A 27265-nucleotide genomic window follows, 5' to 3' on the forward strand; every position below is an offset into this window, starting at 1 on the left:
TTTAAACAAATTGTGCACTATGAAAAATTGTTATACAAGAGTAATTCCAACCATTCTTATGTAAATGAAGCTAATGATTGATCAAGGCTAGATGTCAGTGTTAGAAATGCACAAAGGATTTATCGGCAACATGACTGAAAACATCTAACTGAGGGCTGATGTCATAAAAATGAGTAAAAACGAAACATGAATGACTCTTGGTGTGATTTATGTGGGTGTTTAGTTTCACATTGACTGAAAAAAGACCATTGTATGCACACAATCACTGCTTTTGTATTGATAAAAAAAATATACAAAAAACAAATAGATATTCTGTTTTACTGTCAGAATTGTGGAGCAAATATGGTATTACATCAAAAATAATGTCGGTCTTCAACAACATTATGTGGATGACAGAAGCAACGCCACCACCAACAAACAATGTTTTTGTGGATAAATAACACACCGATTCATAGTTCAATTACTTCAAAAGTGCTGTTAAAGAATTCCACATAACATGGCAGGGACCTAAAGTAAGTTGTGGACATGTGTTTTTTCTGTATCAGGCAAACAATGCAAACAGATGTGATTAGATGTGAAAGACAAAACAGTTAGACGAGTTGAATTTAAGTTTTACACAAGACAGTAAATATTTCAAATTCTTAATAATTGAAGTACATGAATCAAAGTTATTCAATCTATCCACTCCTTTAAACTTCAATGTACTGGCATCATTTTTAACAGTATTTAAAGTGCATATGACTGGCTGAACTTCTTTTTTTTTCTACATGATTTTTCACAACACAATTCTTTACAAGATTTTGTTTCTTCTGGTTTGACATGGGCACACACATGCAAAAGGGTAGAAACGCTAAAACTTTAACTTGACAATACGGGACTCTCTCCCTTTCACCATGACACTCGAGTTGTAGAACAGTGGTTCCAGTTGTTTTTTTCATGACCCGGGGTTTACCTGTGAACACATTGGTGACAGCAACACCACTATCTCTTCAGACAAACTGCTGTATCATAATTGAGGATTACATTCAGTCATATTATTTTCAGTGGTTTACTATTCTCGACAATATTTAAATACAAAATAGATTAAAACATCATCCTTTCATTATGCTTCTATCAACACGGTATAGTTTAAACTTAGCAAATAGGAAAAACATGAAACCCTGTCACATGCACTTCAAGTACCACAATCCCTTACGCAATATACATGACTGCTTCTTTTAAACCAACTCCATCTTCGCCCTGGCTTTCCTGCAGACCACCACCAACTGAACCAGGGCCATGAGGAGCAAAGCGGCGAAGATGATCAGGAGTCCAGACCAGGGGCCTGACGGGATGGCCTTCAACACGCTGACGCTCTCCTTCGGTAAATGACTCGTGAGGCTGAGCATGTAACCGAGAGACCAGCCCACGGAAGCTCCTCCCGCCTGCAGAAAACCCCCCCAAAACCGGACAATTAATCGATTGCCTTAACCAAGAGCATTTTCTTCAATTCAACATTACCCAAATCTTTAAAGCAGAACTAAGTAGCTCGTGCCCCTAGAGGCCATAAGCGCCACTGCAGGTGTCGTAGCATGTTGCGTTTTTTACTCATTAATTGTCCATGAGAGTAAATACTACGCTGACAGAAAAGACAAAGGGACAGAGGGATATTGTACATCCAATTACACAATGGGGATAATTTTTTTCACTCAAACTTGGCTGTAAAAACTTTTTAAGTGGCGCTAGCCTGCAGTTAGCGTTGCCCGTTAGATTGTTAGCTTCTTCTTTGTGATTCCATTAGTGTGTATTGGGCCTAGGGATGGCAGCAGGGAAATTGCAATTGTGGTTTTCTGGACAGAGGTACCAGGGGGAGATGAAAGACCCCCCAATAATTCCATTAACACTTGTATTATCCCCAGAGGTATTAAGGTAAACAAGTTACTGAGTTCTTCTTTAAGCTTCTGGACTGAAGTCTTTAGGCCAGTGTAACGCCTCATTTGAAAGCTAAGACCTACAAAATTGTTCTAGACGGATCTTTGTCCTCACATGGTTGCCATGTTATTTTTTTCCATCGCTTTTTTGGGTCACTTTTTGTTGCTTATTTGGCGCATTTTGTGGCTTTTTCATTGCACTTTTGTGTCACGTTGATGTCGAAAGTTTGTCACTTTTTTGTGTGTTTTTTTGTCACATTTTCCTCACACGTCTGTCACTTTTTTGATTATCCTTTTTTGCCATTTTTGTTAACTTTTTTATTGCTTTTTTCAGCGCTTTTTTGTGGCTTTTTTGTGGCTTTATTGTTGCGGTTTTGTTGCATTTTTGTGTCAGTCACATGGCATAACTTTGGGGAGCTTTTTAGTTGCCCTTTTGCAGCTTTTTTGTGACATTTTCATCACTTTTTTGTCACTTTCTTGTTGCTCTTTTGTGGCTGTTTTTGGTTGCGTTTTCATCTTTGTTTTTGTCGCTATTTAGACGCTTTTTCAATACTTTTTCGGTGATACATAGCAAACTGGAGAAAGTGTGCTCGGTTCAGGTGGGGGTTAAGAGGTTAGTCTGTTCAACAACGCAACAGGTGAAGGCGGGTGCGTCCAGTCTTGAAGGATAATTTACCTTTTTCTCAAATGAAATCATGGGCAGCGTGGAGTTGTTGAAGCCGTAGCCCTGTGTCAGAAGCACCTGGATGAAGTTGGCGATGGCGCAGACGTTCTTCATGTACTTTTCAGGCTGCTTAGTGATGGCCGTCATCTGTGAGAAGACAGGACAGTACACAGGCCGGTAAACATTTAAATTTGCTCTTTCATTCTGAATAAACACATCTTGGTATTTGCTGTTTTGTTAAGAGTTAAAAAAATTAAAAAGTTAGATTTTTGGAAGACAGTCAGCAACATTGTTTTGTGTCCACAGTTATGTATAATAAAGTATGATCTACTGTTTTCACCTAATCCTGGAGTTGTTCCTGGGCGTCCCATTGAGAAGGGAATACATCCGACAGCGGTTCTCAAAAAAAATCTTTTGACGTTTATGTACAGAAAAGAACGGAATCACTGCCTGAGTATAAAATGACTGTCGTTGGGTTATTTAAGGCGAGACACCGCAGGTGAATAAGGAAACATTTTCAAATTTAGACACATAAATTAGAAAATTTTGCTGAAGATTACTGGCATAAATATGAGAAAAGAATGTATTGCATGTTTTTGTCAGTCTATGTTAAAAATGCCTAAAAATGCCCAAAATGTCCTAGATTTTCCGCCCCAAAATCTGAATAATGGATCTAGCCAGGTTTAAATGTATTACTTTATTTTGTTGACATATTAGTTACAAAGACTTTGTCAGAGGGGATTTCGGATATCTCGTGAAAAATCTGTGAAAATTGAAATTCAAAACTTAATAAATCAAATTAGAGATTAGATATTAAAAAATCCTTCTGCAAAACCTTTAAAAAATATTAAGTCCAAAACGGAAAAGTTTGAAGTCTGTAGAAGCTACATATGTGGAGATATTATCGGACCAAATGGCTCTTGAAATTACTATTGAGAAGAGTTATTGTGAAGATTGTTTTCTTTTTTGTTTGTTTGTTCATGTGTTAAGGGACCAAATCGGCCCAAAACCTGGATATTGAAAAAAATAAAAAATAAAAATTAGTTTTGCCTGTTGTTTTCTCCTCAGCATTGATCTGTGATGACAATACAGTGTTTTCTACAAGTTCGGGTCTTGTTTGCGTGGTGGTTTGTCATCCCAGGGTGACTGTGGGTCGCAACGCCAAACCGGTTGAGAACCACGGACCTAGGACATGCTGGATGGACTACGTCTCTCGGCGAACCCCCAGTAAAGGTGTAGGTGTGCATGGACAGGGCAGTCTGGGCATCTCTGTTCAGACTGCTGATCCTGATTAAAGCAGAAGAAATTGGACGGATGGCTTCCTCCAAATGTGGAAGTCAATAATTTTCTCAAGAAACACACTCACAATGATGTCTTTCATAGACTCGCTTTCACATTCAGAATGAGCTGTGCACTTATCTGTGGTTCATGTCATTTGCAGAGTCTTTTATTCTGATTGAAAAAAATGTCAGAACTTAACTTTGACACTCATTTTGGTTTCTGTAATGCTGTGACATCATCTGCAAACCCTCCACACCCTCTGTTTTGTCTCACCTGAGTGATGCTCATGCTGCAGACGCGCTGGCTCGCCTCCTTCATGCGCCGCGGGTCTGAGATGTTTGTGAGTGCGTTCACGTAGCTACTGGAAAAGTAAAAGGCGGAGAAAGCCTGTGGACATGAAAGAAATTAAGTACATTTTTAGATGGATCAATATGTTCTTAAAAAAGATAACTGTATACAGGTCAAGCTAGGATTTCAGTTACAAATTTCAGTACCATGAATTTGCCAGATGCGGCGGGCTGGTAGATGCCATCGAAGCTGCATTTGGAGAAGTCGCACTTGTCGAAGGAGAACAACTTCTGGACCGCGGCCAGGCAATTTTGGGGATGTCCCGTTCCGACCAGCGTCACGCTCTTCTGGAGGTCGATGTCTTTGGTCTTGTATTCCTCGGTGCACGACGAGCTGAAGACGTCTTTCCCCAGGATCATGGATGTGGTGAAGTTTCGGGGATAGCAGGGATGGGACACACTGCCACTGCTTAAACCCTGAGTCTGAAAGAACAGGAGATGATTTTGATTGATTGTTCATTTTGTAGCTTTGACTCGAAGAGGCTGATCAGAGTGAAAACATGAAGCCAAAAGGAAGACCAAGGAAGGGATTTAGAGAAAAGGAAGCTGTATGGTAATAATGATAATAATGATAAGCATACTTTGATGAGGTGAGCCAGCAGTCTTCGTAGGAACTGGTCCTGTCCGTAGCAGAGGAAGCTGTGCGTGTAGAGCTGGTAGTTCTGTCCGTACAGCGTCAGGCTCATGGAGGTGTCGGTGCTCTCGGCCTTAACGTCTGTCTGAAACGTGATCTGAGTCGAAGCGCCGCCCAAATCCAACGCTCCGATCGCGCCTTTACCGGGGTTCAACCAGCGACCCACAAACCCGTACTGAAAAACAGGAAAAGGTATTAGCTTCAAAGTGTTTACTTTGTACTCGGCTACATTTTACCTGCTTAAGGTAAAAGTAAAAACAAATGCTTGATGATGATAATGCTGCTTGAACATTGTTTGAGCATGACGGATGGATATATGTTTTAGTTATTAGTGTTTCCAACCTTCTTTGATGCGCATACCCCTTGAGTTGTTCTTTTATAATCTGAGTACCACATACCTCGAGAATCTTGCCAGTATTATAACAAAGCGACCAACTAAACGAAGATTGTTCAGCATCTAATAGTGTGTTGTGTTCAGAACTGAGCTAAAAAACTCTTAAAGTCAAACCTTTTACTGACTCTACTTTGAAATGAATATTGAATATGAATATTCTACTCCCCAGGTTGGGAAACACTGATGTAGGACATAATTATAATCACATTTGAGACCTAAACATTTCTTCCTCTGAAACACTGAAGAGGCACCAAGAGCCCCCCACAGGAAACAAAAGAAAGGGACAAACGTGGAGGTATCCGGGCAAGACAGCTAAGCCACTCATGTCTTCTATCCCTACTATTGTTCAGGACTGTGATCATATCACTAAGCATCATGGGATTTGCATCAAAAATGAACTTATGGAGATTTTAAAAGATGATGAAAGGCTGTTGTGAAGCGGAGAGGGAGTTGGGCAAGAGGAAGAGGAAGGAGGAGCCACGTTTTGAAATGGGAACAAACCCAGGAGGTGCTTCACCATTTCAGACGATCAGAGGAGACTGAAGGCAGCCAGCCAGGTTTGCTCAATGAGCAACGGTTTCCCCGACCTCCAAACACATGATGGTAGGTTTTGGCCCATAGTAGTGGCGCCAACCTGGTGACTAGCACTTGAACTCAATTTTGTTGTATGGTTGTACAATGACAAATAAAGCACTTAATTACTTAATAAAGTTCAGGTTGAGTTGCTATCACCAAAAGTGGAGTTCAAGTCCAAGTCTGGACTTGAGAGCCACAAAGTTTTTGGTGGCTCTCAGGCTTCTTGTTGAATTGGCAAACATCGCCAGAGATGGTACTTTCACTGGAATCTTGATCATTCCACAGAATTAAAACCTCAAAAAGTAACATTTATTGTGAGACTGAGCTAGCATTACTTTATCAAAGCCGAGGTGTGCGGCATGGTTTAACCTCTCTTAAATGAACCCAGTTGAATGTTTAAATGCATGGCGCTCCATGCTGTGAACAAATTTTAGACCGAACTACCTGGCTCTGAGGATTAGTCATTCAAGAGGCTGTGAGCGTATATTTCCAACCATCAGCCTTGAAATTTGACCTTTCTATGCATTAAAATAACCCTATCCTTTATAAATGCAAGAAACACAATTTATTATTTGGCAACAGAGGTATATGAGCTTTTGTCTTATTGCTCATGCTACAATAAAGAGGAAGGATATTAGAGAAGTTTTTTGTGTGGTGTAGGTGGTGCAAATTTTGTGTGTAAGCAGTTTCCAGTGACATTATGTAGCTGTACATTATAATAGGAGAGACAAGATACTGCAAAGTAACGCTGTATGAAGTAATATAGATACATGGTTTCTAGCACCACATTTACTCAACAAAATGAGACGCATCTGGACAAACGCGCTGTGGTGAGGTGAGAATAGAGCACATACCTTTGCAAAGTTCTCCAGCAGGTAGTTGACTGTGACCCAGCCGTAAGCGCCCTCCTCCTGCCCGCTCAGGACGGCGGAGCCTTTAAAGCTGAATGGATACGACTTCAGTTTGGCGCCGACCTCCTTCAAAACCCGCTGGGACTCTGAGGCATCGGATTTTCTGTTGGTTAAATGTGGAAACATATTTACAAAGTTTACAAGATACGCTTCACAGACAGAGAAAATCTTTAATTGCAAAGAAGCTAGGATGCTGTTTTAAGCTATCATAGAACTATTCCACTTTTCTCCCCAGTTACTTGGATAACTTCAGGATTAGTGGGAAATGCACGTGTCTATACATATTTTGTCGCTTAAATGCCATTGTAAGGCTCATCTACTCACTCCAGCAGCCTCATGCCCGCCGTAGCACCCAGGTACAGAGGGGTTTTACTGTGTCTGGCCTTCGGGACGCTCTGTACGGCCTTTTGGAGACACTCCTCCAGACTCTTAGCTGCTCCGCCGGGAACACCAGCGTAACTCGAGATGCCCGGGCCTTCGAGGACAGAGGGAACAAGAGAGAGACACAAAGATTTGAACCTATAACCCAAATGTGCTTAGTTTGACCTGTGTGACACTCAAGCTTCCTTTAAAATAAACAGATGTGATGGAGCAGAAAGGTTTCTAAGGAAATCCAAACAACAAACTGAAGTGAGAAGAGGAATCACTGCTCCTGACTAAGATGGCACGAACAGCAGGGAGAGGAACTAAAACTCTCTTCTTACGAAATAAAAACAAAATCTGACCATGTCCTGGCACGGTCACACAGGGGAAGTGAAAGGGACATTTTTGTAGCTCCATAAGGGGGTTAAAAGGTTATGTAAAACTTCTATCTTTACATTTTGCTGGATATATAACTACAGGTGTCATGAGCAATCTCTCCGACAGTTACTTAAGAGCAAGCAAAGTGTTTTTAATCCAACTTAAGGAAGTACTGCAAAACTATTTTTTGGGCAGCACAACAAACAAGGATGGAAACTGCATGGACGATATAGGAAACAGAATCGCAAAGAGATCTGCTACAATGTACAAACTAAATAACATTTGGAAATCAAACAACAACACTGATCAAGTGTCATAGTAAAGATTATCAATGACGATATTTAAAAATCTCGACTCCATCCATTTTCTTCCTCTTATTAGGGGCCAGGTCATCCGGTCTCCACTGGAGAACCATGCAAACCGCCGCAGTTCACGCTGAAGGTGAAGGTTTGATGAAGCCAACAGAGCAACATCGTCTGCAAACAGCTGAGATGAGATCCTGAGGACACCCTCCGGTCCCTGGCTACGCCTAGAAATTCTATAAAGAGGGCCCTGGAGCCCATACTCCCGGAGCAACCCCCACAGGGCACCACGAGGGACACGGTCGAACACTTTCTCCAGATCCACAAAGCACATGTGAACTGGTTGGGCGAACTCCCACGAACCCTCAAGCACCCGATGGAGGGTATAGAGCTGGTCCTGTGTGCCGCGACCAAGACAGAAACCACACTGTTCTTCCTGGATCCAAGGTTCGACAATCGACTTCAGTGCTGATATGATAATTCCCGGACGACTAACTTTTACAACTGAGAAAGAAGCACATTTCAATAGGAGTGGAAGGAGGTTGAACTTCCTAACTTCTGTTTGTTTAGGCTCAGGGGTAGGTACCCAAACAGAATAACACATGGAAAACCGGCTGATTATCTTCCAGTGCAAATGTTTGCTGTAAGAAGAATCTTCAAAATCCCACGGTAAACCGACTGACCAAAAGTCTCCACAAACAAAGGTCACACCCTCAGATATTGGTTGAACCGCCTTTAGCTTCAGCACTCATTCGCAGTGGCATTGTTTCAATAGGCTTCTGCAAAGTCAAAAGATCCAGTGTTTTTTTCACCAATATCTTATATTGACGATGGGAGAGTGTGACCACTGTGCAAAGCCTTTCCAGCTCATCCCAAAGATTCTCAATGGGGTTAAGATCTGGACTCTGTGGTGGCCGATCCACGTGTGGTGATGACGTCTCATGCTCCCTGAACCACTCGTTCACAATGTGAGCCCGATTAATCCTGACATTGTCATCTTGAAATATGCCCGTGCCATCAGGGAAGAAAAAAATCCATTGATGGAATAACCTGATCGTTCAGGATGTTCAGCTGATCTCATTCTTTGGGCACATAATATTGCTGAAGCTAGACCTGCAGCACCCTCATTTGAAAGCTAAAACCTACAAAACCCATCTAAGCTTCATCCTCATTGTTACTGTCATGTTTTCGGCCTTTTTAGTTGTGTTTTCATCGCATTTTTGATGCTATTTTGACAGATTTTGGTCACATACAAACAAGGAATGCACAGTCAGAGCTTGCAAATTGAAGACTCGACTCGTGTCTTTGAATTGAACAATCGTGACTTGGCTATATCTCATTACAGTTGGCAATAAAGGTGGTAAGATGTGTCATACGTATAGTACAAAAAGAGCGAGGAGGTGTCAAACTGCATTTTGTATTTTTTAACACATTTCCTGTGAACTCACCAATCGCAAGAAACCACAGAATCAGACGAACCGTGTAGCTGCCAGTGAAGCTGAATCATTTACCTTTGACATCGCACTCGTCGTGCTGCGTGACGATGCCAGTCCCGTTCTGCTTGTCAGCCGGCCATTTGTAGATGTACATGGACGTGTGCGAGGAGCCGGCGTCCAGGACAATACCGTACTGAAAAAACGACGTGGGTTTAAGTGGCAAATAATCGCTCCATTTCTCTTGCAGCAATTCTCAACACTCAACAAAAATTCTAATGCAGCACTTCTGTTTTTGCTCTCATTTTGCATGGGGTGAACTCAAACTGCATACAACTTTTTTAAATATACAATAGACCCATTTCTCTGAAATTTTGTTCACAAGTCTGTCGTGGTAGTGTGGCAAATCAAGATGCTGATTAAAGCGCATGAATATTGCACAGGTGTGAATGAGGGTGTCTACAATAAAAGGACACTTGAAATGTCAAGTCTCTTAAGTCTTTTGAGAACACCCCATGAAAAAACAAGCTTTTGTTGAGTGCACATTTATTTCCTATATCACTGCATTCATAAATATTCCACTGAGCATCTTGTCAAAGCTATTTCTACCCATATATTCACAATTCCTCCAAAGTCTAATCCTGGGAATTTTCAACATTGGAAAACTTTTCAAGAGAATGAATGGGAATATATAGGAATTAATTGAAATAGATTGGAATAAATGGGGGTAAACAAGAAATAAGCACAACTCAAGGTTGCTTCTTTACAGACACATATAAACTGAACAAAGAAATTTGATTTGAAAGTTAATCACTGAAATATCTATCACAGCAGAAATTAAAAGTCTCAACGAAACCTTCTGGGCTGTGACTTCACTCAAATGCGTGTTTTATTGTAAAAAAAAAAAAAAAACATGATAAATGGGTAGTAGTTCAGTTCAATAATAGTTCACCAATTGTTTATTCAACAACAACAACACCATTGCAAAAGATATGTTTTTTGTTGCCTTTTTTTTCTTAACTTTTGCAAATTCCCCAAATTTCCGAGCTAAAGTTCCCATTGAACGTTTCCAGAAATGTATCGGGAATCTTCCGCCTCTTTGCAAACCCTAAAAACCTCACATTCAAGATGTCCAAAGCACTTTACATTGGATCATTCACTTTGAGAAGTCCCATTGAGCTATGTTTGTAGCCACACCTGCCCTGGGGCTGACTGACAAACACATGCACAATAACTTACACAACAGGAAAAGGCAACCTCAACTCCCTCCAGATGATTTAGAGGAAAATGACAGTGCATAAAATGGACCAAAACAGCTGTTAAAGTCAACCAAATACATCAAATATTGTTAGTCTCAACAACTATACCTCTCTATATTCCTTATATGCACCATTGCAAATAAATGGATCAGTTATTGAAATTGTGAAAAAAATCAAATTTCTTGGAGTAATAATTGATGATGAAATTCGATGGAAAGGTCATATAGAACATATTGGGAACAAGATATCAAGAAACATTTCTATAATGCAGAAGTCAAAGTACCTTTTAGATCATAAATCACTTCATATATTGTATTGTTCACTGGTATTACCCTATCTAAGCTATTGTGCTGAGATTTGGGGAAATAATTACGAAAGTTCACTGATTTCATTAACTCGTCTTCAAAAAAGAGCCATGAGAATTATCAACAAATCTGGTTATCTTATACCAACATATTGTTCTTGGAATCAAAAGTCATTAAACTCACTGACCTTGTAGATTATCAAACAGCCCAAATAATGTTCAGAGTACAGCAGAACACCTTACCAAACAATATACAAAAACATTTTCTCACACAACAAAATGTGTACAGCCTCAGGAGTACTGATGACCATAAATTTACAATACAAACGTTCAAATCAACTATGAAAAGTTGAAACGTTTTTGTGTTTCCATTACTGGTGCCAAATTATGGAATGATTTAAGCTCAGATCAAAAACTGTGCTCAAGTATGAATCAATTTAAGAAGAAATATAAAGAAAACATTTTTTTGAAATATGAGACAACAGAACTTGTTGCTATTGTTTTTTTTTTTCGAGTTTTGAGTAACTACGTAGGAACAGGAAACTGATGTTATCAATCTGTTTTTGAAATAGGGGGTGGGGTTAAATAAGTCAAACTTCTCCTCACTCCTTTTTGGACATGTGCATTTTTATTTGGTTTCTCAAGGGAACTGGCAAGTTTGCTTTTGTCTTTTTGATTTGTAACAGCCTTTACGTTTAAAATTTTGTAAAGGTGTGTTGTGTTGCTCACATGTTCAAAATAAACAAACAAACAAATATTTCCCAATTCAGTCTAAGCAAACATTTCTGTTCTTTAATCTATCTAAACAATTGCCAACTCTTATTTGACTCTACTACACCATTATATTGTGTGATGCCCACGCTCACCATAAAAGGAAAGGGACCTGACTTTTAGATCTGTCAGGATGTGGCTGACCCGACCGTTGCAACTTTATGACTCTGCCACTTCTATTGACAGCTGAGTTGAAAAGAAAAAGGACTCTCTTCATTTACAATGTGCTCCTGGTATTTTATTTTGTAGCATATAAACTTCATTCACTTCATTCATTCACTTCTTAAACGGACATCACAGTTGTACCACAGATAATAGCACTTCTTAAACTTGTGTCTAAGATTTTGCACTAACATGTTGAGGAATGGTAGTTATCGTAAATTCTTTACATGAGTTTTCAAAATGTTGCCTTCAGGGACAGGTGCTCATCAAGACCATAAAAAAGCTTTACTGTCACTGAAGGGAAATGTGTCTGGAAACACATGACCGACACAAAGCAACTGTTGCACATTATAGCTCTAATTTTGTAGTGCCCAGTTACTGTCTTATGAACTAAAGCATATCAGTACACAATTTATATACTGCAATCAATTCAAGTAAAGTAAACATTGTATACAAGGCTTATGCCATTGAAGTTTAATAAGTAATCCCTGCACCTTCTTTTCAGAGCAAATATTAACACTTTTATGCAATGTTTTTTTAATCGTCGAATGTAAAGTGCCACCCAAAAGGCTGAACTGTGGCAATGATTTGGACAATGACACGAATGTAAACTCTTTAGTGCTGCATTGTTGCATTTAATCTATTTTGGCGTCTTAATTTGTTCTTTCATTTCTTAAAGGCTGTAGGTTGTAGGTCCAAGCCTTTTACATATGTCATATGTCATATGAGTGCATCATCTTGATAGTGAATTTCTCCATTGTGAGATCAATAAAGGATCATCTTATCTTATCTTGATTTAATCATTCAGGTAGAGCTGCTTGATTATTGAAAAAATAATAATCCAGAATATTTTGGTCATAATTGAAATCCCGATTATTCAAAGATTATTTGTTGCCTTTTTAAAAAAACGGCTATCTTTATTTTATTTTATTTATCTATTAATCAAAAAACTATGCAGAATATTTGATGTTTTTGAACAGTCAAAAAAGTACAAATGATTTCAAGTATGCCTCGATTAAGGAGAGGTCTCTGTTTCACACCTGCCCCCTGCTGGTCTGCCCGCACACCTGCGCAAGTAAACTGAGCAGCGCGGCCTCATAACATCATCAAACAGCGCAGTTTGTTTTTTAAATAATCCCAGCAGCATGAAATAATGTAAGTCTGCTTTGCTAGGAATAAAAAACACGTTCCCCCCCCCCCCCCCCCCCCCCCCCCCCCCCGATTATGCTAATTTAATAATTGTCTAGTGTAATAATCGAAATCGTAAGCGAATTTTGATTAATTGCACAGCCCTACATTCAAGGAGTGTTTTCAAACTAATGTAAAATGTGAGGATTGTTGCCCCTGCTTCTTGGCCAGGACACTTAAAAATTAGACGGTTAATCCTGTAATAAGGTAAAATGAGTAAGTAAATTGGTGAACACTACATTTTTGACACATCATTTTGGCTATAAACATATTATGGCAATGTTCATAAAAACAGGAGATCCCACTCAGTCTTTTCACGGGAGTCCTGGCCCCCAAACAGACCCTCATTGTACATGTTTTAGCTGAAACCCGAAGGAAACTGCCGGGGAGAACATACAAACTCCACTCGGGGTGGTCCCACAGTAACTAACATGGCTGAAATGCTTTAAAAAACACCATCTGTGAGATTGAAATCTTTTACTCTTACCTCATATTCCGGCGGTTTCTCCAGCTCTCTCGTGGGAAGGACCAGGAGGAGAATCCCGATCAGCGCCAGTAACAAAAGTGCAAAGGCGGGGATGGTCTGTGCGTAACGGAGGCTCATCCTGGAAGCGCACGGACGCACGATGCTGTTTCTGCTGCTGCTTCTGCTGCTTCGGTCTCAGTGGTTATGTGGCATGAAGCGCTTTTAACTGAAACACAGACTGCGCAGACCACGGTGCCAAATAAGGGCGTGTATTTAGCGTTCAAAGTGGTGCGTGGGGGGGTTGCACCTTTTGACGCATCATGTTTCATCCTGTATCATCGTAACTGCTTCCTCTCAAGCGTTATTTCATACATTCCCTTATAGCATGGTAGAGCATAATGGACATCCGGCTCCACTGCGACCTTTAGGTTATTTGAACATCCAGCCACTGACTTCTAAAATAACAGAGCCAAAAGGTTTTTATTTACAATAGTTTGAGGTTACGCTTCAAATTATCCAGTCCAGATTGTTACCTCAGAGTCTTTATAAGTAAATTCCTGTCATTTTTTAAGGCTGCTTTAACATTTCGAAACAGGCCGTTGTTTATTCCCTATAATTTTCAGCAATGCTTGTGCTCAAGATGCACAACAGAACGGGTGACCACCTGTCCCTCCTTTGGTTGCACTCACAGCCATTTAGGCCTGTGTCCCCCCCGACACACCTATTTACATCATGTCCCACTTTTACAATAAAGTTAGATTTACACAGAGAATGACAAATGATCCTCCAGTGTTTCCCAGTTTTTTTTTTTTTGCCATTGAAGGAATTTTGCCAAAATAAGGGCCGTCGCTGAGAGAAATCAGGTTAGAAATCTAGGAGAAATCATGGACTCTGACTTGAACTTAAAAAGCCACATCAAAGCAATAACATCCTCAGCATTTTACCATCTGAAAAACATTGCTAAGATCAGAGGAACAGTGTCAAAATCAGACTTAGAGAGGCTTATCCATGCGTTTGTCTCCAGCAGGTTGGACGACTGTAACATCCACAACGCTGCTGCTTGAATCCTGACAAGAACCAGGAAATACGACCGTATTAGTCCAGTGCTCCGGTCTCTGCACTGGCTTCCTGTCACTCAGAGAATAGACTTTAAAACAGCTCTGCTTGTGTACAAGTCTTTTCATGGTTTAGCACCAAAATGCATCTCTGACATGTTAGAGCCGTATGAACCATCTCGGGCCCTGAGAACTTCAGGGAGGGGCCTCCTGGTGGTTCCCAGAGTCAATAATAAACACAGTGAGGCTGCGTTTCAGGATGTGAGGATGTGAGACAGACCTCAACTCTGACAATGTTCAAATCCAGGCTGAAAACAGTTCTTTTTGCCCGTGAATGACATAACAACAGTAATACAGACGTTGACTTGTTTCCTGTCTGTGAGTCACAAGTTTATACGCAACCAATGAATCGACCCACTAAAACATGTGGTTTTATGAAAATAATCTGATTATTATTATTTCTTTTTTTTTTCAACAATTTGAAACATCCTAATATTTTTGACAGATTTAGGTATTCTTTTTTTATTTATTTTATTAATATGATAAAAGGGCATATGTTTTCATGTAGGTCTATATTTAATCCTATCTTTAACTTCCGATGCGCGTGTAACATGTGTCGTTGCCTCCACATGTCAAAAGCCAAGTGCAAGTAAAGGGATTTTCTATTGTAATGGTAAATGGATTGTAATATTGTAATACCCCCAAGTAGCCGCAAGATGGCGCTGTGTTCATGTTTTTGAGACAACAGTGTTTGATTCAGATGAGTACATCGCCTGCTTGTCCTGTATGTCCAATATGAATCTCAACACTTGAAAGACTTGAGCTTATTTACAAATGGCGTTTGGAGACAGAGACAAAAAACCGAAACTGGAAATTGCTGGAGAAATACTTATACTATAACCTCAACATTTAGGCCTGTCAAGATAATTACTGTATCACCTTCTCGCCCAGTAAATTACAGAAAAAACTATATATTTTAGGCTCAGCATAATTAAAAGTGTTTGATTGAGTTTCATGATAATTGCAACTTGTGTTTTATGATAGATGTCAATGCTTACTTAGAACAAGGCATTCCTGAGACTTTGGTTGGTTTCAATCGTTGATCAAGTGGTCCTCAATAATACTGTTTACTCGAGTAACTTTTTGAAGTAATTGTACTTATTAGAGTTGTTATATCATTCCGTAGGTTACTTTTTACTTCTACTTGTGTAATATTTTATGAAAGTATCTTTATTGTTATCTGAGTAAAAAAAAGTTACTTGTGCTGTTGTGAGAGAATTTTAATGTTACAAAAGCATCATGACTACATTTCTTTTATATGTGTGCATTTCTTTCCATTTTCAGTGTGTAGCCTCTGGCTGACAGTGCACATGTACAGTGGGGGGTTTGTCAGGGGGGTTTGGGGGGATCGGGGTGAGGAGGGGCCGTGAGGGGGTGATTGCCCAGACAGAGAGTTGTGGGTGACACAAATGGTGCGAGAGGTGAGAGGTCGAGACATAATTCTTAGATGAATCGGAGGAGTTCAGGCCACTTGGTCCAAACACAGCACCTGATGATTTCTGTAACAGTCTCCTCGCGTGAGTGGTTTTTATAAATATTATGTATTATTATGCCATTATGTAGTATGTGAGCTGCACTTTGGCACAGTGGTTAGTCAGAGCTCTTGCCTCACAGAATAAGCTCCCAGGTTGGATCTGGGCTGTGCGTGTGGAGTTTGCATGTTCTCCTCATGTCTGCGTAGGTTTCCTCCAGGTGCAATGGTTTCCCCGACCACTAAAAACATGTGGGGTCTGGACTGCACTGAGAAAGAGATTCTAAAATCTCAGTGGGACTTTCCAAGTTAAAGGTGCACTACGAAGCATTTTGGACTTAACTGTTCCAGAGCTGGGTAGAGGAGCCAAAATAATCAAGAGTAAAAACGTACTTCGAGAAAATTTTACTTGAGCAACTGTTTGGGCGTTAAATCTGATTCATGTCTCAGTAGTGAGAGACAAAGCCAAAAATAATGTGAAAATTGTAATATTTTCAAAGAAAATACCATAAAAATATGTAAAAAGAAATCATTATGAAGAATTAAGTAACAAAAACACAAAGAACATCTATTTTCCATCAAAATTAAGATTTGTCACATAAAGATTGTATTCACAGTGGCACTTTTTTTTTACGTAAGAGTACAGATACTTCATTATAATATTACTCAAGTAGAAGTAAAAAGTACAGTAAATACTCAAGTATTTACTTGAGTAAATGTAACTGAGCACTACCCACCTCTTCCACCAATTCAAAACTGCCCCTAATGAACAATTAGACACAGAAAGTTGCTGACGGGTTTTAGGAGAGTTGAGCCGCTCACAGCAAACACATGTTTGTCTCATCAGTTTTTTGGTATTTTGCAACAATTAAAATATCTGTGATCAAATAAATGCTTGAGTTTTATTCTGTTTAGGGGGTGAAATGTTACGTGATGTGGCTTTAAATAAAGAGGATAAAATAAATACATAAAATGCACCACAGCAATAATTTAACATTTCTGTGTCATTGGTTTTTCACAGTGAATATAATAATTTATTTTGTAACCAGAGAGAAACAGCATGGATATTTCCCGACAACTAATGTAGGAAATAACCACGTGGTGTCTCTTGGTAAATAGTTCGGTTCTAATTCTATCGGAGTCACAGTGCAAATATTTGAAAATTCTGATGCCATTGTTAATTAAAAGCCCTATACCTGATTTGTATTATTATTATTATTATTACAAACAATGAAGGAGGAAGCCACTATATCAAATTGTTAGCTGTGGTTCAAAGTCATTCCCAACTTTCCGAATATATTTGTAACATCCCAATTCTTCACAGGGAGTTTATCAGCACATGACATAACTCAAAGGGTCACTTTCACAGATATGTTATATGAAAACTCACCTGCAAGTTTGTGAAATTCATGCAAACGCGTAATAATTAGATTAACTGTGCTTTTCCCACAAATGTATTAGTTTGCAATATACCATTACGAGAACAAAAAGTATAATCAGGTATAGTGCCATAAATTGGGCGTAAGCTTTGCTTTGGGGCCTAGTTTAAGTGGCAGGAAAACGCTTCTATTAAGTGATTGATAAAGTAGATTGGACAGTTGTTAGAAGAACTCTTGTCTCAGGATTGTCATTTGGTGGACTAGGATGCCAGAAATATTTAATGCATGTGTCAGTGAGGCTGCAGGTTAAAAAGTGCAGTCCTGGTCCATCTGAAAGCGCTAACAATAGAAAACTATTTTGTCTGACAGTAAACTCACACACACCAGGCACTTAAATAATGCATCTGCTTTACTCTTTTTCTGTATTTACAATTGATCATTACAGGAATATTACTTTAGACTTAAGGCATTTCACGTCTTTTTTTTTTTTCCTATCAAAAATATACAAAAATAAAATCTGTGTCCGTTTGTCACAGCTCTCGTCAGTCCGTTCAGTTCGGCGGCTGTTCGTTAAGAGGAGGAGGTCGTGACATGGGGTTTCCGGTTCCGTTTTGCGCGGCGCGTCGTCGGGAAGCGTATGAACTCGAAGTGTTTGTTGTGGTCGGTGTTGGGGAACGGGGGCGGTCCCGTGTGCAGTCTCTTGATGAAATGCACCTCCCTTTGGTTTTGCCGGGTCCGGGACGCCCGGATGGGACGCCCTTTCCGGGTGAAGGCCACGTACCAGCCCACGTACTTGGCGTTTTGGAAAGCTGTGTAGTTGTTCTCCAGCACGATCTCGGTGAAGATGCAGTCCCTGCTGCGGCCTTTGGGCTGTGGAGGCAAAAGAGGTTCTTTATAGGAAATTGTTGATTGAGTACAGAAATGACAATGATCAATGACATACAACATTAATAATGAGCCATGAAGAGGCACCAAGAGCCACCCACACCTGCAGCACAATGGAGGCGTCACAAGGAGGAGGTATCCAGGCAAGACTCACAGTTAAGACACACAAATCTTCTATTCTTACTATTGTTCTGACTAATGTTCATTCACAAGAGAATATGACGGATTATATTTGTCTGCTACGCTCTTCCCAGAAGATGGTAAAAGACTGTTGTGGGGCGGAGGGAGCTGTGCAGGAGGAAGAGGAAGGAGGAGGTGGAGGAGCTGACCAGTGCAGGACACCACGCTCTGAAACAGGGACAAACCCAGGAGGAAGTTTCGAGCACTGAAGGCAGCCAGCCAGGTTTTCCCCGACCTCCAAAAACATGCTGGTCAGGCTGGCCCACTGTGCTGGCGCTCAGTCGCCCCGGCTCAGGACTAATCAGACACCTGAACAATTGTACAATAACAAAAAAAGTACTTACTTACAATAATGAGCAAGAAGAGCAGCAAGGCTACTCTAAAATCCGCACCTTTTCATAAATGATTGCTACTATTTTGCATGCATGGAGAATTTTTTTATCTTCATCACAATCTCAACAATGGTCAATCTTGAATATTGTCAATTCTGTGGCAGTTCTGTGTGCTCTGTTAAATGGTCCTGGATTGAAAAACACTTTATTTAAGCACTTTGTGTTTCCTTGAAATGTAAAGTGCAATATAAATACAATTGATTATTATGATTATTATGATTATTATTATTTATTAAGCATTCAGTAGGAAGAGGTTTATATAACAGGTCTTTCTTGTCTAAGCTCATAAAGTATATTAGTATAAGCTATGTTTATTTGTCTTGAATCCAAAAGCATTCTCCAGACCAAGAGACTAGACTAGACACCAGAAGAAGAATGCTGATTATATTGAAAAACTGACTTGATCGTTTGACCCGTAAAAACATAAACAAAACAATTAGCAAATAAAATAAGTGAAGTGTCTTTTTCTCGTGTATCCTGTTAACAGTGCCAGTTCTCAAACTTTTCACTGCAAGTACCACCTCATGAAATAGATTGCCTTCCAAACACAATACCATGAAGCAAATTTCAAGATCAAGTCAGGGCTAAACCACGTCTAAAATGGACTAAATCATGTCCGAACCCGGGTGTAAATGACATGAAATATATAATCAATCTATCTATCTCGAATATAAAAAAAAGGATCTAAAAACTGCAGATGACCTTTAGTACCACCTGATGACGCTCAAGCTCCACCATTGGCACATGCACCACAGCTTGAGAAACACTGGATTATTCATTTTGTGTGTATTGGTCGAAAGGAAAGCTTGTTATTTACGATATATTATTCACGAAAGATTCATCAGGTTTGCGAACGACGTCTCATCCAAACCCTTAACTACGTCAGGAATTACTTACAGTTAGGAGCATATAATTAGGTCGCCGAAGATTCCCGTGCAGCACAATCTGCCGTGTGAGTGCAGGAATCACTTGTCGCTCTGCGCGCCTCTCCCTTATCTCTGCGCTAACATCGCGACCGCTGCTGCTCTGACACCTCTCAGCCTTTTGCCTTAACAGATTTACGAGCCTCATCTTTGCTGCGCACGGACATCGAGCTTTTCCGTTTCCACAGAGGAAGAGCGGCGTTGACTTGTGACCGAATACACGGGCCCTGCCAACGCATGACGTCTGCGAGAGGCGCCCGGTTTTCCGCAACAGCAGCTGATAATCTGATCATGTACAGTAGACCAGTGACGGGCCTGGGGTTTCTGGTTTAGGTGTGGTTCAAACCCAGTTTAGACACTTCATTTAGATCTATTTTATTCCTGATTTGATCTAGATGTATGCTTGGAAGGTAAGATCAACTTGGGCTACTTGCTTTGATAAATCTTGTACAGACAATATTCAAATTACCAATCCAAAGTGTATTAGTTTAGACGGTCCACTAATCTCTATCGTGATAGTGCCCCTTGACTTAAAGATGCATTATGGAACATTTTTGTGAAGTTTTTTTTTCTTATTAGTGTGTATACGACCTTTTATTGACCCAACAGTTACCATGGCGCCATTACTTTCCATCACAGTGGCCTCTTAAATGCTCCAGGATCAATTGTTTTAAGAGTTTCTGGTTTCTCCAAAAAAATGAAAAAACAATTGATCCTGGAGCATTGCAGAGACCACTGTGACTGAAGGCAAAAGCGCCATGCCACCAATGGCTCAGTGTAAGGAAAGTTATGCTCAAATATCACACAAAGTTTGTTTTTTGGCATACAAAGTTCCATAATGTTCCAACATTTCCTTATTAAAATTGACTCAAATCATAACAACGCCGCCCAAGAGGTGACTTCCTGTTTCGATCCAGCGCGCCAAAATAAAAGCACACAGCTCGTCTCATTGATTAGTTCAGCAGGTACTTGCAACATTACAAGAATGTGATCAAATACACACATTTTAAGTGTTTTGTCTGTTAATAGTTAGGCAGAACGAAGGTTGAACTAATGAACTGCTGAAATAATGAATGAGATGGTGCTTTTATTTTGGTGTGCTGCATCGAAACATTGAAGTTTGTCCAGAGTGGTGAGGGTTTAGCATCAAAACGATGTAACCCGTTTTTTTTTTAATCAAAGTCTTCACTTTGAGGCTACTGCTTTCCATCATATCGAGTTACACGATTACTGCAATAGCAAATGAGTCCTGCTGCGGGACAATGATTGAATAAAAAAGTTCAGAAAAGTGTGAATTTACCTTCCCGATGAGCTTCCCTTTCCGGTTCATGCAGAGGTATCGCCCGCTCTCCGCTCCTTGTATCCGCACGCGACTCCCGAAAGTGTCTGTTTCTACAAAGAGGCGAGCTGCAAGAGAGACATTCGAGTCAAGATTAGGTCACTTTTAAGATGTTTTTCCTCTTGTTTAGAGATAAAGCGTTCATGATGCTGATGCTGTTTGTCGACTCGCTTCTCGTGCATTGATCGCGTGTGTTTAGATAACCCTCCAGTGACGGTATAAGCCGCAGCGTCAACACACACCAGCTCGAGGAGAGGCTTCAGAAATGGCCAAATGATTGAATAAATGTTAGCAGTGGAACATTAGAGGGCTGAATATACATAGTTAAGAGACTTTATCCTGCAGTTAATTAGGAGCATTGGGCATTACAACAACAGTGCGTATTGGAAGTGGCCCGAACAAAAGGCGTGTTAATACGCCAGACGACGGCCTCATAGGATGCAGCAGGGAGTGGATTTACATATGGGAGTGAATGGGCTCTCGGAGGGAGGGCCGAAACCGCGGACAGGGCCTGGGGACAAGCCTCCACAGCATGCGGCCCGACCACTGCTGTCAGGAGTCTAAAACTTTCTCACTACACACAAGGCAAACAAGGGAGAACGTGTTAAACTACTACTGGTATAGAAGAGTGTGCGCCGCAACACTGGGGCTGTGAGCCAAACAGAAACTGGTGGGATGTTAAACAACTCATAATAACCATCGTCGTTCTGTGGCATATGAATGTAGGCTGTATGTTTACAAAATGTTAAGATCATTTCATTTATTTATTTACTTGAGCGGCATTTACAGAAGGACAAAAGAGTGACTGCAACTTTTTTTCTTCTTCTGACAACTTGGTTTAGCCCGTAAAGTATTTGCTTATTCATTTTTATTTTAAATTGAGACGGCACAGTCAGACATTTAAGCCACACGGGCCCCAATGCCATGTACGGCAATTCATTTCAGCCTAAAGAAGCTAATTACAGGAAAATGTTCACTGATATTTACTAAAATATACAGTGGAATCGGGAAGCATTCTCCTCAAATTCATGTTCTTATCATCTTTTTAGTCAGTGTTCAAATCTTATTAAAGGTGAATATCTGCACAGATCCACACACCTAAAGCATGTTTTTTTTTTTACACAACATAAAAAAGAAGAAGAAAAGAAAATGGAACCTCTAAAAACAACACAAAACAAAACCGGCCCTTCTGAAAACAAAGCCTCTCCTAAAGTATGTTTTTTTTTTTACATGATATTTCTAATTTTGTATCTATTTTGCCTATTATTCTGTATTTTTAATTCACAAAACACTCATCTTTGTATCTATGAACTTCCCAGAACATATTCCCAGCTTATAAACAATTGTATTATTTGAGGAATATTAAGTAGCCTAAGTAAACGATACATAATTCCTACTAATAGACAGTTATTTTTTTTCATTTAGACAAGATTACATTTTTAGCTAAAATATGAATAAAAACAATAATTCATAAATAAAAATAAATAAATAAAACGCTTGAAGGCCTTACATCATTTCCAACCATTAGCCTCGCGTGACTTTTAATTGCGCAAGGATGCGTCTCCATGCGCTATGTAAACAGTTCATCCCCGGTGCACCTCCCGAGTGTCTCCCGTTCTTACCGTACATGTTGCCGTCCTCCGCCGTGGCGCTGACCCTCTTGCCGTGGATCTGCACGTGTTTCCCGCTGGTTCGGCTGTACAGCTGGTAGACCCGGACCTGTCTGCGGCTCAGCTGGTCCGTCACCGCGCCTTGGCTCCTCACATACTGGTTAAAATTAGGAGACGGGTGATTCTCCCCCTTTTCAACGCGAAGGGAGAAATAAAGTACGTAATTTTGTCTTTTCTAATCTGTGATAACAACGTCGACTGCCGCTACTCTGCGTAACATTGAAAAAAAAAAGTATGATGTGGAAACGCGCTTACCTGTGCGTGGCACCAGAGCACGAAAAAGTGAAACGATCTGGAGAGAGAGAGAGAAAAAAAAAATGAAAACATGTCACACTGAATGCAAAATGAGTCACAATGCCGCAAGCGTCGCCTTACATGTAAATACAGCGCTGGTTTATTCCATACATTCTTCTCTTCGTTCACCCGCTCATCCGTGTGTCCTCGAGGCAGATAAATCCCAGAAGGATGTCGTTAACAAAAATAATAATAATAATAATCCACCGCACTGCACGCTTGACCTGTCCATCCAAAAGCCACCGATGTCGCTCATGTGTGACCAAAACACCCGGCGAGAGGTTACCAAAGTCGTGACGCTGCGTAAAGCTCTTGGAACGACCGTGCGTAAAATCCAAGTGCGTCCATTCTTATGCAGTATGCTTATAACCGCTTGGCGTGTGTCCCAATCATCCTCGGTGAAAGTTGAAAGCAGTGGAGAGAAGAAGGAGAAGAAGAAAAAACGTGGGGTGTCCCTCGTGAGGTCCGCTGGGGTTAATTCCAACTTTTGTCAAGCCTCTCTTTGACACTGTGCTCTGGCTGCTCCACGGTTAAAAAGCTAAAGTCCCTCCCTGAAATGTCTCTCTGCTGGGTGTGGGTGGGCACAGCCAGCAGAGAGCCTTGCCAGAGAAGAGACCCCCAAATGATGATTTAATGCTCTAAGACAAGCCTGTGTTAAGCGCCCAAACAGCTCTCAACACCTCACCTAAGCCTAAAAAGTCAAAGAAAGCCTCAGCCTGTGCCAAGAGCCGTGTTTTTAAAGTGAGTGGTTCTTATGGCACTTTGAGGGTGTGGCAATAAGGTGCTAAAGAAACCATTCCCCCCACACCCCCTCCGTTCTCTCTTTCTTTCTTTGAGAGCCCCCCCCCCCCCCCCCCCCCCCCCCCTTCTCCCAAAAAAAGCTTTTATCTTGCGTTAACTGGTCACACTTCCAAACAAATCTCCTAGACAAAAGGCGGTGTTGCATCCACGCATCGTTCCACAATCCACATCCCCAGAGACGAGACATGTCTTTTCGAAAACGGAGGAGGAGGAGGAGGGGAGGGCGGCACTTTTTCTTTTCTTTTTTTTTACCTCGGTGCTGCTGAAAAGTTTCTATATTTTTCTAGCTGCTGTGAAACGCGAAGCTTCACGTCATGCCTCCTCGTCGCGCTCTGCCCTTCTCACGTTCTTTTGACCCCGCCGTCACCTAAGTGCGGGGCAATAAAGTGGTCAGATGCAGCAGTTAGGCGTCCCTGACATGTCGATGTGGTGGTAAGTGGGTGGCATTAGCGGCAGCAGCAGCAGCAGCAGCAGCTCTCTCTCCAGTGTCAGACAAGTCTCATCAATCAGTTTTCCCCCCCCATCCATCAATAATTGTTTCAGTCAGAAGCCCAAACAGGGGTTGATGTTAGTGGGCAGGGGCGTGATGCATGGTCCATCAGAGCTGTTTGTTTGCATTAGGAGGAGTCTTTGAAGGAGCAGTTTTGATATTTGAGTCATCAGGTGTAACCAAACAACAAGGCTTTTAACCAAAACTAACATGTCATTGTCGGGAGGCTTTGAGGACAGATCCCCTTTGATGGTCCCCATGACTGTCACCACTCCAGGACCACAGTGATACGAGAGCGCTCTGCCTCAAATCAACGGCATTGAGGTGTCTGTAAATTAATTGTCTGAAATGAGAGAGTTTGATTGATCTTCTTGACACGACGGGAGCGCCTGGTCTGACAGATACTCCACACTAATGGAGTACAATTACATCAAGTGAGAACGCATTACTTTCTAGAAACTGTCTCAAAGCCAATCCCATTGTTTTATGAACTTGTAAAAAAAAAACGACTCAGAAATGTATTCAGTTGCATGAATATAGACAAAATGGCCAAACAACAAAACAAGGAAGACCTCAGTCATTTTTTGATATATAATATTGTGGCTTCTTTACGATGAGGAAAACGTGCCATCTGATTTTGCAGAAATGATAATTTGGTGATATATTAGGGCTGGGACGATCCACTTTTGTCCCAATCTGATATGTATCACGATACTCAGGGGCCGATCCGATATGTTTTGCAATAGTAATTAAAAAATGTAAAGTGCTATGTAACTGTTGAAAACAAAGGAGTGCATCAAAATGCCTCCAAACACAAGTATTGAAAGCACTGTGATACTTGATAAAGTATTGTGATAATTGATAAAATGTTGTTTGTGTATAGAATTATACTGTATCAATTGACAGTCACACTAGTAAAAGGTACTGCACATTGTATGACATGCAACAACTGATCTTTTTTATTAAACCTATATCGAGAGAAAAAAACACAACTAGATAAACTTGTATTACTGTAATTAATCAAAGCCTGTTTTTGGAGCCTCCAAGTTGGTAAGAGAAATAGCAAATTTTCTGATGACAGAAACCTATCATCAAAAGGGCTTTGCTGATACAGTTTCACATAATAATAGTTCAATGTGGATTGAGAGAAAATAATGTCTGACAAATCAATGACTAATGAATACATTCTGACTGAAAGGTTTAGTCCTGATTTAATCTTGATCTAGGCCTGGTGGTGCTTGGATTTTGGAATATCAAATAATTTATGAGCTGGTACTTGGTGTAGCTCCAAGTGTCACTTTCAGTCGAATGTGACAAGCCAAAACCCAAATAAAACATTACTCTTTATAATTAAAACAACACTCCAGTTTGACATTGGTCCTGTATTTCCTCACAGTGTCCATTTGAATCAATTGATCAAGAGGCCGATCAAAAACTATTTATCAATGGTTACTTTTAGCCGCAGCCCATTGAAAAATCCCCCGCGACCCCCTTTTGGGCCTTGAGCCACCAGTTGAGGAACACTGATCTAGAGAATGGCCCTCACCTCTGCTTTGTAGTGCAGCGCAATACAGGCTCTACAAAAACAAACAGTAAAAACAAACTGTGTGACAGCGACACCAGCCCGTCTCAGCGTAACGACGTGGGCAGACTGCGCTCTGAATATGTCCCGGGACCTACTGTAAACACTGTACCTCCGAGGGGTCGGCGCGGGTCGGCCAGGCCTCTGCTGGGGTCGGCCTGTGGACACACGAACATGCATCAGATTAATGTACAGTTCATTCAGTTCAGAGCAGGTGGAAAAGTGCATTTCACAGTCAGTAGATGTTTTACTGGCTATAGAACAACACTAAGTTTTCTGACAAATGCTACAGTGATAACTAGATTTGTAACAAGTTACTTTGTAACGCCGTGCTCTAAAAAAGTGGGCATGTCATGCAAATGGAGCTTTAAAAATGACTTAAAAACCTAATTTTGGGTGCCTCAGCTTTGATATTTAAGTGTTATAATTTGAAAATATGTCTTTGTAAGAATTAAATAGTAACAATCAAATGCAGGTGAAAGAGCAGGTGAAGATCTTGACTGGGGCTCCCCCTGCTGGCAGATATAGGAATAATGTTCTTAAAAAATAACTTCTATGTTGGATACGGCGTGTGAGTAACCCCATCTGTGCGTGATAAACACTTTGAGCACAGAGCGGCTCAAAATCGAACATGTTGGATAATGGGCTTAAAAATGTGGAGGACAGTTTTTGGGTTTGAACAATAACAATGACTATGTGGCTCGGGCATCTGTTTCAGATGCCTACTGGTCGCCTCTCGCGGGAGGTGCTCCAGGCATGTCCTGTTGGGAGGAGGCCTCGTGGAAGGCCCAGGACACGCCGGTGGGACCATGTCTCTGAGCTGGCCTGGTGTTGCCTCGGGGTCCCCCCAGAACAGCTGGAGGAGGTGTGCGTGGATCGGGAAGTCTGGGCATCTCTGCTCAGGCTGCTGCCTCCGCGACCCGGCCCCGGATAAAATGAATGGATGGATGGATGGAACAATGACAATGACACAATTGTAATCAGGAAGTACAGAACGAGGCCCTGACACCGTAGAAGAAGAAACAGATACATTGAACAGCTCTGTCTGAGGATTACTCAAAACTGTGTGAATGTAATGAAATTCTCCAGGTCTGCCTTGACGAGGTAGTAATGTTAAAATATGGTTTAAACCTCAAGAAAGTCGATTCTGCATTATACAGTATGTACACTTTATAGTGTATACAGCATGGGGGGCACAGACTGGTGGTCAATACAGTCAAACATGCAACTGGGTGCATTGAAGAGAAAGTTCAAACCGTTCTAGCTCTGTCTCACAATTAAATATTATAATTAAGTTTTCAGCATGAGGACAATTTGACACAAGCGTAAACAATGGAGAGAGGAGAGAGATGAGCATTTTCTTGCTGGAAAGTCACTATTTTGAGTTTGTGTCAGCAGTGT

General features: G+C 40.8%; 2 protein-coding genes across 2 annotated transcripts; both read right to left on the reverse strand.

The window, feature by feature from the left end:
* Positions 1–1003: 1003 nt before the first annotated feature.
* On the reverse strand, positions 1004–13572 carry LOC306971740 (ectonucleoside triphosphate diphosphohydrolase 2-like). The gene is made up of 9 exons (XM_079568109.1): positions 13365–13572; positions 9272–9389; positions 7042–7192; positions 6661–6820; positions 4784–5011; positions 4350–4625; positions 4129–4242; positions 2587–2721; positions 1004–1424 (listed from the first exon to the last, which is right to left on the reverse strand). Exons 1-9 carry the CDS (start codon positions 13479–13481, stop codon positions 1218–1220), a joined length of 1506 nt encoding a protein of 501 aa, XP_079424235.1. The 5' UTR covers positions 13482–13572; the 3' UTR covers positions 1004–1217.
* Positions 13573–17839: 4267 nt separating this feature from the next.
* fgf17 (fibroblast growth factor 17) lies at positions 17840–23133 on the reverse strand. Its single transcript, XM_079576772.1, has 5 exons — positions 23073–23133; positions 22953–22989; positions 22650–22827; positions 20989–21095; positions 17840–18178 (listed from the first exon to the last, which is right to left on the reverse strand). Exons 1-5 carry the CDS (start codon positions 23102–23104, stop codon positions 17879–17881), a joined length of 654 nt encoding a protein of 217 aa, XP_079432898.1. The 5' UTR covers positions 23105–23133; the 3' UTR covers positions 17840–17878.
* Between the last annotated feature and the right edge of the window lie 4132 nt (positions 23134–27265).

The sequence above is a fragment of the Gobius niger genome (assembly GCF_951799975.1).
Source record: "Gobius niger genome assembly, chromosome: 1".
In the NCBI taxonomy this organism is placed as follows: domain Eukaryota; kingdom Metazoa; phylum Chordata; class Actinopteri; order Gobiiformes; family Gobiidae; genus Gobius; species Gobius niger.

What these genes read in the sequence shown, in the direction of transcription:
- LOC306971740 (XM_079568109.1), bottom strand. Translation starts at nt 13,481, where the DNA reads ATGAGCCTCCGTTACGCACAGACCATCCCCGCCTTTGCACTTTTGTTA. An exon ending in CGACGAGTGCGATGTCAAAG is followed by an intron (nt 7,193 to 9,271) that starts GTAAATGATTCA and finishes CTGTCCTCGAAG; the next exon opens with GCCCGGGCATCTCGAGTTAC. An exon ending in GCAGCATGAGCATCACTCAG is followed by an intron (nt 2,722 to 4,128) that starts GTGAGACAAAAC and finishes GTCTTCTCACAG; the next exon opens with ATGACGGCCATCACTAAGCA.
- fgf17 (XM_079576772.1), bottom strand. Translation starts at nt 23,104, where the DNA reads ATGTATGGAATAAACCAGCGCTGTATTTACAT. An exon ending in AACCAGCGCTGTATTTACAT is followed by an intron (nt 22,990 to 23,072) that starts GTAAGGCGACGC and finishes CTCTCTCTCCAG; the next exon opens with ATCGTTTCACTTTTTCGTGC. An exon ending in AAGGGAAGCTCATCGGGAAG is followed by an intron (nt 18,179 to 20,988) that starts GTAAATTCACAC and finishes TTGCCTCCACAG; the next exon opens with CCCAAAGGCCGCAGCAGGGA.